The sequence below is a fragment of the Antedon mediterranea genome, chromosome 10, assembly GCF_964355755.1.
Source record: "Antedon mediterranea chromosome 10, ecAntMedi1.1, whole genome shotgun sequence".
Classification (NCBI taxonomy): Eukaryota; Metazoa; Echinodermata; class Crinoidea; order Comatulida; family Antedonidae; genus Antedon; species Antedon mediterranea.
The window spans coordinates 3,129,412-3,144,971 of NC_092679.1; the positions used below are offsets into that span (position 1 = coordinate 3,129,412).

The following is a 15,560-nucleotide window of genomic DNA, read 5'->3' on the forward strand; positions in this document are numbered from 1 at the left end:
CCGTATTGTTATTCATAAAATGATCTCCAATAGGTTTTGTTCTTTTTGGTATAAACACTTGTAATTTGTTTAGAAGTGCAAAATTCTGCATTATCCACCATATTGTCGATCCACCAGTTTTGTGAGTCTTCAAAAAGACAACAGTTTTCTTTTTTACACAATTCTTTGTTTTATTAATCCATTGACTGTCATGACTCCTTAAAAATAATATATGAAAATTGTTTAAACAAAATTAAGAAAAAAGAAATGTTGTTCATTTTCTTTTGATGAATTTTTAGCTATACAGCTTCATGTTTTTTCCACTCTTCAAATGATTTTAAAAAGTTACCTAACATAAGTATAGAGCGTATATGGGGGTGGATGGAGGTCACAGTAAGTTCATTGAACTTTAAGTCGTGACCCCTGCTTCAGTATAATAATAACATGCTACAGAGTAGACTAAAATATATGTTTAAAAATGAGATATTTACCTTGTTTGTGTTAAATTTTTTCTGTTTCTAGCAGAAAGTTTGGTTAATGAGAGTTTCCATAATAAATGCATTGATAAAACAGCTAATATCATCGTAATAATGAAAAACCGAAGAACCTGGGAAAGATTCAAAATCATTAGTAGTTATTTCTTTAGTTAGAATAATTATAATTCTATTGTTTAATTAACATTTTCAATTTTAATAATATGTCTATTTAAAATACACAGTTCAGGACTCTTTTAAAAGAAACTTCAAAAACAATATATTGACATTGTAGGGGTGGGGTGAGAAAATTATACAATGAACAAAAAGTATCAATAATTTTGATTTTAAGCCCTGTCTACACTATCAAACTAGTTTCATAAAAAAAAGTGTGATGTGCCTAAATATGGTAGTGATATGCTTAAATAGGGTAATATCAATAATTTTGATTTTAAGCCCTGTCTACACTACCAAACTAGTTTCACAAAAAAAAGTGTGATGTGCCTAAATATGGTAGTGATATGCTTAAATAGGGTAATATCAATAATTTTGATTTTAAGCCCTGTCTACACTATCAAACTAGTTTCACAAAAAAAAGTGTGATTTGCCTAAATATGGTAGCTAGTGATATGCTTAAATAGGGTAATATCAATAATTTTGATTTTAAGCCCTGTCTACACAAAAAAAAGTGTGATGTGCCTAAATATGGTAGTGATATGCTTAAATAGGGTAATATCAATAATTTTGATTTTAAGCCCTGTCTACACTATCAAACTAGTTTCACAAAAAAAAGTGTGATGTGCCAAAATATGGTAGTGGTATGCTTAAATATGGTATTGATATGACATCCTCATTGTCTTTGTCACATAAACTTTGATAGTGTAGACAGAGCTTTCCGACTATCCTTACCTTTTTCTTGGTAAACATGGTTCACTGAAAGAATGATGAAGTTCAATGAATAACAGTATACAATATAATGTACAAAATACTGGTTCAAAAGTGGAGTATAATTTAATACTCACTGATTAGACTGGACGCCCAGAGAGTTTAATCTAAGCCACAAAAGGTTTGATGGTCTGGTCATATTCAATAATCAATAGGTGATGGCAGATTCTGTATATTTAGCCTTGGGACAACAAATGGGAGAGGTAATGTGAAGGCTACACATATGTAGATTGAACTCTGAATTAAATTTATTGGTGTACATTACACAGTGACCAAACAGATATACAATACAGTTGTGTTGGAGTGAATACAATACAGTTGTGTTCGAGTGGGGATGACTCTTTGTATACTGGTTCACTCCAAAGCAAACAACAACTGTTACCAAGTTATTTGATTGCTAAATAATGACATGTGTCCTACTTGTGATGAGTAAATAGTCAACTTGTCTCTAGTGTAAAATAATATACATCATTTATTAAAAAAAAAAATACATAAGAATGTAACAAACATCCTTAAGGTCACAGCTTGGAGGACCAAACATATGCAGAGGAAAACAAGACAAACAAATACAAAAGACTTAAAATAAGAAGGTAAATAATAGTATAAAACACATCCAAAAGGCATACAATTCAGGTTGTTATAAAAAAAAATGACATTATTAATTCGGGAAAAATTTTTTTATGTCGGTTTAAAGCGGGCATTTCATATGTTAAGTAATTAGTGAACCTTAAGTTTGTTAACTATTCTAGTTTTACAGACCTTTAAAAATTAAGAATAAAAAAAAATTATTTTACAGTTTGTGGCATTCTCAAGCGAAATCAGACATAACTAGGAGTTCTTAAAATTCTGATTTTCACAAATATTGAAACTACATAATCCAAGATTTAAAATACTGAAAAAAATAGCTTACCATATGCCCTACTTCCAGAGATCAAAGTCTAAATGTTTGGTTGTTACAATGAGTGTTCTAAGAAAAATGCAGGTATAGAAAGTGTTCTGGAAATGACAAGTACAGTACAAAAAAAGGTGTTTACGCCTTAGCAAAGGGGTATTCTAATTGTTGTATTTCAATAAAACTTTGCACCTTAATTCATTAACTATTGTTCTATTATTATGCAAAATTGTTATGCAAAACAACCCATTGACACCTTCAATTTAAACAACAGGTAACACCAAATTTGTAAAATTCCTTAATTTATTTGTCTCAAAATAGAAAAACACCAAGGTAATGTAAATAAATACGGTTTCAACTATCATCTTCTGAAAAAAAATGTGTTTTTTTATAATTTTTCAGCCTTTTTTCACATTTATACTTAAAGATGTATTGTCCCTCTAATTTTTTTTTATGAATATGCAATTTTAATGTTACATAATAGTTATTCACTTTCACAAAAAATTAGATCTGAAAAAAAAATTACCTTACAAAACTGTAATTTAAAGCAAAAAATGTCAAATTGGCTTATTGTTTTTCTGGGTGAATTTAACCATTTAATTTGTCTTTTATAAATGATAACATTCCTTTTTTTTTCTACGAAATTAATTAACTTTATTGAAGCTGCAAAATGGAATATTTTAAGTTTTATTTTATTAATCTTCATTTTCCATGTTTTTGGGGGACAATAATATATGTTATAGTTTTTCTTTACTTTTAAACCTTGGAACTGGATCATTTTGAAAACCAGTACTACGTTACTAAAAATGCAATCCAATTAAAATAAAGAATAAATAAATACAATAAATACATCTTTAAGATGTGTTTTTTGTGTGTTCATTTTGACCTACTAATGGTATCTATAATTTCACTCTTCCTTGCTATTGTTGCACTATTGTTTAATGACATATTGTCTATTGTTCATAGGGCTTAGAAGGAGAAGAAGAAGCAGCCTCCGGAATGTCAGATACCACAGCTAAGCTAACATCAGCAATGAGGTATATACCTAGATTGATATTGATAATTTATTGTAACTTTCATTTTCATTTCATTATTTATTCGGTCCTATTTCAGTATATAACAACAACAAAACTGAAATTGGGGAGACCAGGATCAATAAGTAAACTTAATCACTGTAGCTGAGCCGGTTTACCCAACCCCAAACTAACTGATCGCTTGTTAACAAACTCAATCTTAAGCTCCGTCTACACTATCAAACTAGTTTGACAAAAAAAGTGTGATGTGCCCAAATATGGTAGTGATATGACCAAATATGGTAGTGATATGACATCATTATGTCCATATATGGTCACATCACATAAAGTTTGATAGTGTAGACAAGGCTTAAGGCAACTAAAAAGTAGAAACAAGCTGTTATATTCATTATCTCTGATTTATCATCCTTATTAATTTTAATCCCAATTAAATCAAGTATCATGAAAAGGATCAATCATGGTCTTAAAGAATCAAGTTTCTAAAAACAGTTTATAATGCGTACTCATTTTCATTGGAAGCACATCTGTGAAGAATGGCAAGAGCAATTTAAAATTAAGTTTCTCCTTATTACGTTTGAACTTTAAGTTTATTTGGGCCTCACTGTGTAAACAGAACATTGACATAAATAATTGGCTTTTTCTGCCTCCATAATTTAATTAAATATTTCCTTTCAATTTTGTAAGTAATGTGGATCAAAATGTTTTTGAAGTTATACAAAAATAAACAGTAATATTTTTTTGTAACAGTTTTTTCATCAGAAACATTAAAATATAAACATCATCTATATTATTATCTAATTATATAATTTTAAATCATATTGCAATATAATAATGGCTACTGTATTCTGTAAATAAACAAATACAATATAAACATTCTCTATTCCACATTTGTAACAAAAATGTTATTAAACAATTTAACATTTTTTATAGCCATATCTATTTCTAGCCTTATTTTTACAATATGGCTAGAGTATGTGTACTGGAAATAAACAAAGCATAAAGTATGTTTAGCCAAATGATGGTAATTGTTTATTATAAATAAACAAATATAATCAAAGTTTAATTTTCCATAATTATCGAATCATAATCACTTGTTGCCATGTACTGTACTGTACCTTAAGAACTCATGTACTAATAATAATAATATCCTGGATTTTTCAAGTTTAAAAGTGTAGACAGAGCCTTAAACAGTTAAATCTTTGGTTTCTTTGCCAAGCACATTGATTTGGAACCAACTAATTAATCTTTTATTTTCCTTTTACAGTTCTTTACCAGAATTATTGGAAAAGAAACGCTTGATTGATTCCCATACAAACTTGGCAACATCTTTACTAGACAAAATAAAGGTACAGTGAAATTAATTTTTTTTAATGTTGATATTTTTCTCATTACCAAAATATAAATCAAATGTAAAGCTCTGTCTACACTATAAAAATTTATGTGAAAACAAAAAAATGTGATGTGCCAACAGAGCAGAAAATGCAATCTTTTATGTGACAACCATTTCAGCATATTGGATTGGTTTTGTGTCCTGCATTCCACTTCCAAAAACACACAGTTTAAACCACTTTCCACAGTGTTAATCTTTTAAGCAATTTAAGTCACTTCTGATTCAACAATTATTTTCGTCTTTTACCACTGTTTTTAGTGTTAGACATAAGTAAACAGCCCTTTATAGATATTTATTATTAATATACAACTTTGTTATGTAAACTTATGGGTCAAACTTGTTAATCCATGCAAAAAACACTGCATGAGTATCATAAATTAGCATAAATTTGCATTTACAGGCAAGAAAGTTAGATGTTTACTTCGAAGTGGAAGAACGATTGATGACAAAGATGTCCTTAGATAAACCGCTAATGGATATTATATCAGATGTTGATGCTGGTACCCCTGAGGACAAGATGAGAATGTTTATTATATTTTATATTCTTGGACAACAAGTTACAGATGTAAGTATTAACAGGCCTTATTCACAAAACGGAAGATTTCTTCGATCGATGACAAACAATGCTGTGCAGCGAAGCGTAACCAACAGAAATAACATAGCGTTTTCAGGGGATTTCAGGATACCATGAACGGAGGATCGTATGAGAAAGAAAATTAATGTAAAATGTTCTTTAAAAATTGGCCTACATCAATGTATGTATGTAAAAATTATAAACAGTTTTTCACCTCTTAAAATCCAACGAAAAAAATACCACAGTGTATGACTGCACCGCGGAAAAACAGTGATGACAAACGCTCATAAGATCCTCCATTCAGGAGTTATGATTTTTGTCTCCACTATCAAACTTTATGTGACAAAAAACTGTGATGTGCCCATATATGGACACAATGATGTCATATCACTACCATATTTGGTCATTTACTTTTAAAATACATATTTTATTTTAGCCTGAATTTGATCAATACTCATTAGCATTAGAAGCAGCTGGCTGTGACCTTTCACCTCTAACTTACATCAAAAGATGGCGGTATGTAAAATATTAATTACTTTGGTTTCTTATTTTCTTTATGGTTTTTTTTTATTAATTTTTTATTTTTTTATTTATTCAGGTTTAAAACTTACAGGTCTCAATCATTAGAAATTAATAGGTCTTTACCAAAGCTCTGTCTAAACTATCAAACTTTATGTGACAAAAAAGTGTGATGTGCCCATATATGGACATGATGTCACTACCATATTTGACAGAACATTAATGAACACTGTTTTAACAGCAAAAAAAACTGAAAACAAATAACACTGTATTTATTCACCACCAAATATTAGTATGTAAAGGGCAAAAATCTTTTCAAAAGATATATGCATTTTATTCTCAATTTATTCGCATCGCAGGAATTGTAGACATTCTTTTTTATGTGAAAGTGGATAACAGTAAATTGTAAACATATAAGAACTTATATAATACATTTTTGGATTTTATCGTTGCCTAATCGATGACGAAAGCTTTTTGTCTCTTTGTAAGCCATTTTTTGATTAGAATAAAATGAAAAAAGCAATCAATACTTATTTCACAGCGCTTATAGTAAGATGTCAGTGATGCCAAATCCGTACGGAGGAGGAGGAGGAGGAACAAAACGAATTGGTATGTTTAGTAAACTGATGAGTACGGGATCACAGTTTGTGATGGAAGGAGTCAAGAATTTTGTTGTCAAAAAACATGTAAATTTTAATTTTATTTTTTATATAATATAATCATTTTCTGTCATGTCGTCATATGCATAGCCATCTTTTTTTGTCAGATTTGGCACCATTTTAAATCAAGTTTTGAATCAAATATTATAGTGTCTTTTTTCGATGTGATATTGTTAAATATCTTAGTATGCTACTTTGATATGTAGTTCATAGTTTTTTATAACACTGCACTGTTTTTGTTATCAGAATTTACCAATTACACGAATTGTTGATGCATTGATGGAGATGAAATCGGACCAGGAGACAGATGAATATAGATACTTTGATCCTAAGATGCTACGAGTTCTTGACAGGTTATTTGTATTTATTATTTATTTATACTGAGTGACTACTTCAGTCACAGACTGTTATGTGGGTGACAGTGGCAGTGTGTGTACTAGTACACCAGGGTAACCCTCTACTTATACGGGGTAGCCTCCCAGAGTGAATATATATGATGAGTTTCTGACAGTGACAGTGTGTGAACTAGTACACCGGGGTAAACCCCTACTTGTCTTGAAAGATGCACTAGGTTCTTTAAAGTGCACACGAGCTAGATGTGTACACTGGACCTACGCTTTATAGTCCTTATCCGAGACGACTAGTTCTACCATCAGAACCATGGAGAGAGTGAGCCTTGAACCCTTGCCGATGTTATGACTACGTACTTACGGTTTCACTGTCTTAACTGCTCGTCCAATCACTCGCTCTTAAGTTAGCTATACTCTTGAAACTTTTTGTAGGTAAAGTGAAGTGAGTACTATACTCTTCTAACTTAAACATGTGTATTCATGACGTGTAGTTCAAATTTCATGTTTGATAATTTTGTTTCCAATAAATTCCAATTTAGTTCTTCAATACCAAGGAATAAGAATCCCTACCAAGAAGTTGTTGTGTTTGTTGTTGGTGGTGGCAATTACATTGAGTATCAGAATCTTATGGACTATCTTAAGGTAAGTGGAGCTGTAGCCTGGTGGTTAACTTGCTTGCTTTCCAATCCCAAGGTCCACGGTTCAATCCGGACCTACAGTAGTGCCAGGGTTGAGTATAAAATTTAAAAAAACGTTATTAGGATCCACATGAATAACTTGATAAGAAATAAAAGATTCTTGATCATAATTATATTAAAATCATCATCTGTCGCGAACTCTTTTTGAACCCTTTTTTTTTTATTTATACATTTCACAATATAATATATAAAAGAAAACATTTTTTAAGGCTTGCAGAGAAATTGAATTCTAAACGATTGATTGATAGAAATCAGGAAAATGAAATGTGATAATTTTATTGTAATTGTTTATTTTCTTTTTTCTTAAGACTAAGGCAACTGCTGGTGGAAATAATAAAATGATCTGTTATGGATGTAGTGAAATATTTAACGCTGATCAGTTTTTGTCGCAGGTAAGTTACTTTTACTAGTTATATTTTCTCTTTAAATGTTTATTTGTTTAAAGCTTTGACAAAAAAATGTAATGTGCCCAAATATTGTAGTGATATGCCCAAATATGGTAGTAATATGCCCAAATATGGTAATAATATGGCATGTTCAGCGCATTGAGAGCTTGCTTATATGCGCTATATAAGAATGAACTATTATTATTATTATTATCATCATGTCCATATATGGGCACATCACATTTTGTTGTCGCATAAAGTTTGATAGTGTAGAAAGAGCTTAAATTATAGCCTTGACCTTTCATGACACGCACCTAAGCGCAGCTGTTAGAGTTGAACCGTCTTTCTATGCATGCCCATATGTTTCTGAGCAAATGTAAAATGACTTTTCGACAGTTATTTAGTCATGTGGTGTGTAAGAAAAATGAAAGGTCACTATTCAACATATGTGTAGGGAATAGAAATTGTAAACAGATTTTTATTTTTTTTTTCAAACATTGTTCAGATTTGTCAACTTGGAAAAGAGATATGAGTAACATTTTGAAAAAAAAATGTCAATACTTACAATAAATATCTGCTACTGTACTGTTGTGTTTGAGGGAGGAAGTTTTGGGGTTCATTCGACGAGGGAGGCAGTTTATGGGAAAACAGGCTTATGACATCCTCCATTGAACTCTTGAGGGAGGCAGTTTTGGGGTTCATTCGACGAAGGAGGCAGTTTATGGGAAAACAGGCTTTTGACATCCTCCATCAAACTCTTGATGTAGAGGAAAAGACATTGTTTGTCAGTGATGATGAGGCGATTATTGGAGTCATTTTTACCCCCTCTCACTTCTTCTCGTCGTCTCTCCAGCCTACAATGCCAGTTTTGGGAAAACAGGCTTTTGACATCCTTCGTTGAAGTCTTTATGTAGAGGAAAAGACATTGTCGATGATATGAGGCGATTGTTGGAAACCTTTTTACCCCCTTTCACTTCTTCTCGTCTCTCCAGCATTCAATTCTGTAGTAAAAACTTGTGAGGCTCGCATACATACTTTAAGAGTCATTGGTCCTGGATTTAATTCATCTACGAATCGTAATGGGGAGCATTTAATTTGCGACGACTTGTCATGTTTGGCAGATTTAGCCAACAACACTGTATGTGTAGGAATTATTCTACAGTATTTATAATTATATTTATGATTTTCATTTATAAAATCATAGTGAAAACTGATATGATGGCTTTGTATAAACTATAATTTTTACAGAAACCTGGTATTGTAAAAATTGGGGTTTTTTTTATCATTGATTTGTGTATTTTATGATTCTCACATTTCGGATTTGAAAGCACGTAAAGGCGTGTGGCGCAGTGTATTTAAAAATCATAGTAAAAACTGATATGACGGCTTTGTATAAATTGTACAGAAACCTGATATCGTAAAAATTGGGTTAGTTTTTTTTTCGATTTGTGTATTTTATGATTCTCACATTTTGGATCTTGAAAATATTTAAGGGCGTGAGGATGCAGTGTGTTGGACGTTGGACTACTGATCGCGAGTTCGAATACACAGTTCGTCGCACATTGCTTGAATCCTTGGGCAAGACACTTATGTTTGCCTCTATCCACCCAGGTGTACAAATGGGTACCTGGTCAAAACACAACTGCGCTGATTGTGGCTGCAACATTATGGGACTATGTTTCCATACGTGTTTTATTCAAAACACCACCGCGGTAATAATGTGAAGAGCTTTAGAGGCTTTGTGCATTAAGCGCTATATAAGATTGATGTATTATTATTATTAGGGGATTACCACCTATCTGATAGGACAGTGATTAATTTACTATTGGTAATCTTTGGCCACATTGCCTAAATACATAAAATTAAAAAATCCATGCATTACCACCGAGTATTAGTGACAATCATTGATATAATAATAATTTGTTGAGCATGTAATAATTATGTAAATATATACATACACATTCAATTAGTGTAAAAACTTTACGTATATATAATTATTTATTTTATATTTCGATGAAACATCTGGTGGTTTTTTTTTTCTTTTTCCCTTACTGGTAGTTGGGTATTTTGCCTAAAGGGCATATGACTTTAATTTTCTAGTTTTCGCAAAATAATTTTTTTCTCTTTCAAATATCTTTTTTCCTTCTATTTAATTTTGTTAAAAGGTTACATAATTTCAAATAGTACATGTGTAAATAAAAATATATCTAAGAAAAATAATATTCTATGTTATTATCTTATATATTAGAAATGTTTGGATTGTACGATGGTTAAGATTAAGTCCTCATCATCGTAATCATCCTATTCACCCAATTCTCTGTACTACATCTCCACATTGCATTGTACTGTATCCAATATCACAGGAAAATTCTAAAATACAGTCACATATGTATCACATGTGCTGCCTGTATCACCTGTAGGCATGTATAAGCTTTTGGTCTATGATGCAGGCATTGCATGTGACACTGTATCAAAACATATGCCTATGATACTGTAAACATACAGTACCTAGAATAGACTATCAGGGAAAAATTAGTCCAGTCGTCAATGTAATAATTCTATATAACAAATTAAAACTCAAGACATACAGTATTGTATCAGTTTACAATAAAATTAATTTAATTTCATATTCATACAGATTTAAATAATTTGAAATTATCTTATAAAGATCATTAAGACATCTGTACACCTTAATATTGACAAACAATCACATTAATTGTCTCAGAAATTTTAGAAAGCTGCTGCAAAAAAATAGAGGTGTGTCCACACACAAAGTTTCAGATTTCATCTGATGTGCATGAAACGCACCGATGTTAACAGTGTTTATACACAAAACAGAAAGGTGTAGTTGTGGACAGAATTGGGGTGTAATGACTGAGAAACAATCTGTTTATTCAGCTTATATACCAGTATTTTACATTCTGAGTAAAACTAATATAAAAATAATATTCACACTAAACTGAAAACCATGAGAACTTTATAGGTTTAATATTCTGAGTAAGATTCGTAAAAGTAATAATCTTAAAAAAAACTGAACTATGACAACCTCAAACAAATGATCCAAATAAAATGAAATATTCCTCAATCAATAAGAAGTGAAAATTAGGAACATTTCATAATTTCATATTTAATAATTCTATGATAAATTTTGCTGGATAAGAACGAAGGAATATAGTATATTTTGTAGTTTCCAAAACTCTCCAGCATAAAATCCAATAATATATATTCAATTGTGGCATTTTGTATCTGTAGATTAACTAAAATATCTCCAAAAAAAAATAACAAAAAATATAAAGCTTAATCCATTGACAAAAGTTGGAAAAAAAAACAACTAAATCCTTATGTTATTGCAGAAGCACCTACTATGGAGCACAAGATAAATTCCTACAAAAAGTCTTCAATAAATCTTTAAAAAAAAATATCTGAAATATACATGTTACAATAAAATGATCAAAGAAGCCTGCTGCTGCAAATTTGTTTAAAGCCTGGCGCACACTGTAGCTATTGGCTGAGCCAACTGCCACTAACAAAAAAAAATGTGCCGCAAACTGTGATCGCGTTCTATTGGACGGCATATTAAACACCAGTACGCGAGTTTCTGATTGGATGAATGCGCAGCAGTGAAATTTTTTATCGAGCTGTTAGCTCACGTTTGGCATAAACGCGCGACAACAAAAATTATCTGTACAATACTAATTGCATCCTTAGGCAAGATGCTTCACTCTCATTGCCTTGTTCTTCGGATGGGATGTAAACCGTTGGTCCCGTGTACTTAACAGTGCATGTTAAAGAACTTGGTACACTATTCGAAAAGAGTAGGGGATCGTCTCCCGGTGTGCTGGTCTGTTAGGCGCTGCACTGCTGGCTTCCGTGGGTCCGTGGAGGGCCTAATCCGAATTTTCTCAGTTTCCAAGTAAAACTTGAGGACCAGTAATAATACATTTAACATTAAACACAATAGATATTTTCCTCAGCGGCATGCATGGCCTATTCCTCACAAATTGTCCCGCGCGCACTGTGAACAAAATGTTATTCGTGCCAGTTGGCTCAGCCGATAGCTATAGTGTGCGCCGGGCTTAAGCCGATTAAGTGTGCGTTTCCTAAGTTTAGTTTACCCTAATTTAGTTTCAACTTGCATTTGTCTATCTTAAGCGTGGTTCCCACTAGCGACGCAACACAAGGACGTAACGCAAGCGATGGCTTATTCGCTTGTGATTGCTAACTGTTTATAACTTCGCTTTTCATTGGTTAAAACGTTTGCGTTGCGTTTACGTCCTTGCGTTACGTTCTAGTGGGAACCAAGCTTAACATGCCGCTTTAACCAAAAAAGCATGGTACAAAGGTTGTATGGTGAGGTGCTTATTTCATCAATATTGGCAACCAAATAAAAATAATGTAACTAAAAATAATAATCATTTAAAATAAACCTTAATATAAAAGTCATGTCCTGGATGAAACTATACATCATTAATGTTAGTTCTATTGCAAATTTGCGTCAAATAAAAATCATCTCACTCCGTCTACAGATATTGTTGAAGGACATTACTGTTAAATCGGTAAGTGTAATATATTTGTAAACTATACTGTACACATAAAAAAGCTTTACATATTTAATTTATGTTAACAAGTTTTTCTTAACATTAAACTATAGCATCTTATATCAATCGTAGCACACATTAGGGTGAAGCATATGTAGTGTATGAAATGACGCATTCATTTTCCCCAAGTCTCTTTTTTATGATGGTATTCCAGTATGAAACGACATGTGTGCCAAAATATTTTGTTTTTCCAATACAATATTTAGGCAAATTCCCACCTAGCTTAGTGAAATGACACTCCCTATCTATCTATATATATTGTAAAGCTTTTATTGTTGCTTTTAGGGAAGGATCCGCCAATGAACTCCCCCCCCCCCCCCTCTTCCATGAATCATTGTCTGAATGTGGTTCAGAGAGATGTTGTATGCCAAATGCCATTCTTTGCCATAATCTCCACAATCTTGAGTTATGTTTTTAATTATTAATATTTGTTTTTTATAATTATTGTTGTGAAATAGACAACTGCATCTGTTCAAAAATAAAGTTTTAAAATGAATGTCCTTATTACGAAATCCAAACACGGACACTCACTGCATTACCCTCATTGAATACATTCTCAAGGCATTATTTGTGAGCCAATAATTTTGTTTGTGAGCCCATATTTTTATTTATTATAAGCTGGTCCCATTATCCAAAATAAGTTTATCCATTATCAAACTAATTAACAAGTACATTATATAAAAACAACAAATTGATTACAAATCATCACTAGTTCTACTATAGCAATTGTTCAATATCTGGGTAGTGTTCAGCATTTGGTCCCTTCCTATTAAGTGTTCACATCATTTTATGTATGCTTACTTGGTGTCTTTAACTGAAGGAAATGATGGAATTATGTAGGTCACGTGACACTGCACCATTAATTTATACTCTAGTGCTTATGTTCACTTTCATGTTCATTTTTGTATACTGAAGGGAGATTTGTTGTTGTTTTTAGAGATAAATATTCTTGCTACACATTATACATACAATGGCGTAACGGCTATGAGCACTCACTGGCTTAAAAACGGGATAAAATGTCGAAAAAGGCTAAAAACACCCTAGGCCTCCAGGCCACTTAGAGTTCCTAAACCAGGGGCTTCAGGCCTCTGTGTTATGCCATTGTGTACATTTTATTTACTATCATCTTGTTTGTAGTAGAAATGTAAATATATTGTCTTTTTTTATGCTTTAAATAGATTAGTCTATAGAGACATTACAAATCAATTACATAGTTTAAACCGTTTAAATGTATCAACATTCTAACAGGCTTTAATGGTAAGATGTATTCAATAATTTAATTATTTATATATCATAACAAGTTGACATATTAAGGAAAATAATAAAGAAAAATGTAACTTTTATAGCATTATATGCCTTCATAAGTTTGTACGGACACCCCACAGATTGTTGTATTATTATTTCTCCATTAATTTGCATAAAATGGAGAAATAATAATACATAAAAATGGATTTTATTATTCATAGGTCATTCATACACTTGTCAGTTAATAGTCTGTTTGTCTCTGTCCAATCTTGGCCAATATTGAATACAAAACACTGGACAATAACTTAGTAACAGATTTATAAATTAACTTGATATATTAACATATTCATTTAAAATTACTATTTATGACAGTAAAGATTGTACACATAGTATCATGGAGGATTTGTTTTCCTTCATGGTTGTATGTAACCATGGCAATTGGTCATTACTAACATTAGATTGGTCAGTTTATTGTGGGAAATGTCTACCCAACTATTCTTTGATTTTTAATTTTCTTTCAATATCCTGCCCCATGAAGTACCCCATTGTTCAAGCTTATGGCCATTCAGCTACAGTATGATTTACTCAAGCTGTGTGTGACAAAAAATTGTGATATGCCCATATATGGACATGGTGATGTAATATCACTACCATATTTAGGCACATCAAACTTTTTTATATAGTGCGGACAGAGCTTTAGAGAATTTTACCTTATTGTTTCTACTTTACCCCTTGTGCTACTTAACCTATCATTTTACAGATTTCAATATATAATGTCAAATTCATATACTTAAATTAACTAATTTTAATATTAATAAATACCATTTAGTTGTACTATAATATCCAAGGGTCAAGTCAAACACTGTGGAGTAGTGCCAAGTTGAATACTTGATTTTATTTTGTTAGAATTGGCCTAACATCAGATATTTTTTTTGTTTCAATCGTTGAATAATTGGTCATCTTCATACTCTGTACCTAAAAGAAAGTAAAAAAGCCCAGAAATTAAGAATGGTGATATGGATTACTGTGGTAATTCTAGAGCTAGTACATGCAAACAAGCGCCGACCTAGCAGAAGGTGTGATTTTATTAAGAAGAAGAAAATGTTCTGATCAAGAAGCATTAGTCTCAAAATCCTGGTAGAAGAGTGGAGTTGTGGCTTGGTTGTTATGATGCTTGGCTACCACTCCAAGGGTCCTGGGTTGAAGTCCTGTCACATGTCAGGATTTTTTCTAAGGACAAAATAACAACTCCATTCCCAAAGACTTGTAATAAAGACTTTGTTTATGTAGAGCATCTTGTGTATATGTTTGTCTTGTGAACCTCTGAGGGCCCCTAATGATCAGCAATTGCTGGATGGATCACCCTCATTAAATATGGTATAAAAAAAAAAATAAATAAATTTAAAAAGCTAGAGGAGGCATAGCACTGGATGATATACTAATGGCTTAAACCGTTCAGAGTACTGTATAATGAAAAGTAATTGTTGTTTAGGTGCCTGCTAAATTGGACTTGGAGTAAATGTTGAATTGAATGAATGAAAAGGAAGTAAATACTTCATGCTAACCTGTCGGAGTGATGTCGTGAATGTCCATCCCGCTTCTAGCGTTGGCCAACATCTGACTTAACTCCTTTTCAAAATCATCAGGAGAGGTTGAAACGAGTCCTCCATCGTCTTGCACAGCTAGAGAAATAATCATTGTACTGTATTAATTCACTTGAATACAATTTAGTCGGGAGTGTCAAGCATGTCTTAAAGGGAAGTCCAGTGAGAGCAGAGAGGAATCCAATCCAATGGTTCAAACACAAGAACATTACAC

The 15,560-nt window shown here is 31.9% G+C and overlaps 2 protein-coding genes across 3 annotated transcripts in view; one reads left to right on the forward strand and one right to left on the reverse strand.

Moving 5' to 3' along the window:
* The window catches only part of LOC140061050 (sec1 family domain-containing protein 1-like), a 27,389-nt gene extending 12,122 nt beyond the window's left edge, over nucleotides 1-15,267 (forward strand). The window contains exons 12-20 of one of the 2 annotated variants that reach the window (XM_072107464.1): nucleotides 3,256-3,326; nucleotides 4,588-4,669; nucleotides 5,114-5,278; nucleotides 5,724-5,803; nucleotides 6,348-6,492; nucleotides 6,712-6,818; nucleotides 7,355-7,457; nucleotides 7,822-7,905; nucleotides 15,235-15,267. In XM_072107464.1, the coding sequence (XP_071963565.1) occupies nucleotides 3,256-3,326; nucleotides 4,588-4,669; nucleotides 5,114-5,278; nucleotides 5,724-5,803; nucleotides 6,348-6,492; nucleotides 6,712-6,818; nucleotides 7,355-7,457; nucleotides 7,822-7,905; nucleotides 15,235-15,261 (864 nt within the window). In that variant the 3' untranslated portion in view covers nucleotides 15,262-15,267. Of the gene's footprint in view, nucleotides 1-3,255; nucleotides 3,327-4,587; nucleotides 4,670-5,113; nucleotides 5,279-5,723; nucleotides 5,804-6,347; nucleotides 6,493-6,711; nucleotides 6,819-7,354; nucleotides 7,458-7,821; nucleotides 7,906-8,404; nucleotides 10,594-15,234 lie in introns of those variants that run through there. The other variant, XM_072107463.1, reaches the window with a different exon arrangement.
* LOC140061049 (uncharacterized) overlaps nucleotides 12,795-15,560 on the reverse strand; it is a 24,170-nt gene continuing 21,404 nt past the window's right edge. Inside the window, exons 12-13 of the mRNA XM_072107462.1 lie at nucleotides 15,308-15,424; nucleotides 12,795-14,717 (exon numbers count right to left, since the gene is read on the reverse strand). Of these exons, the coding sequence (XP_071963563.1) occupies nucleotides 14,680-14,717; nucleotides 15,308-15,424 (155 nt within the window). The 3' untranslated portion in view covers nucleotides 12,795-14,679. The remainder of the gene's footprint in view (nucleotides 14,718-15,307; nucleotides 15,425-15,560) is intronic.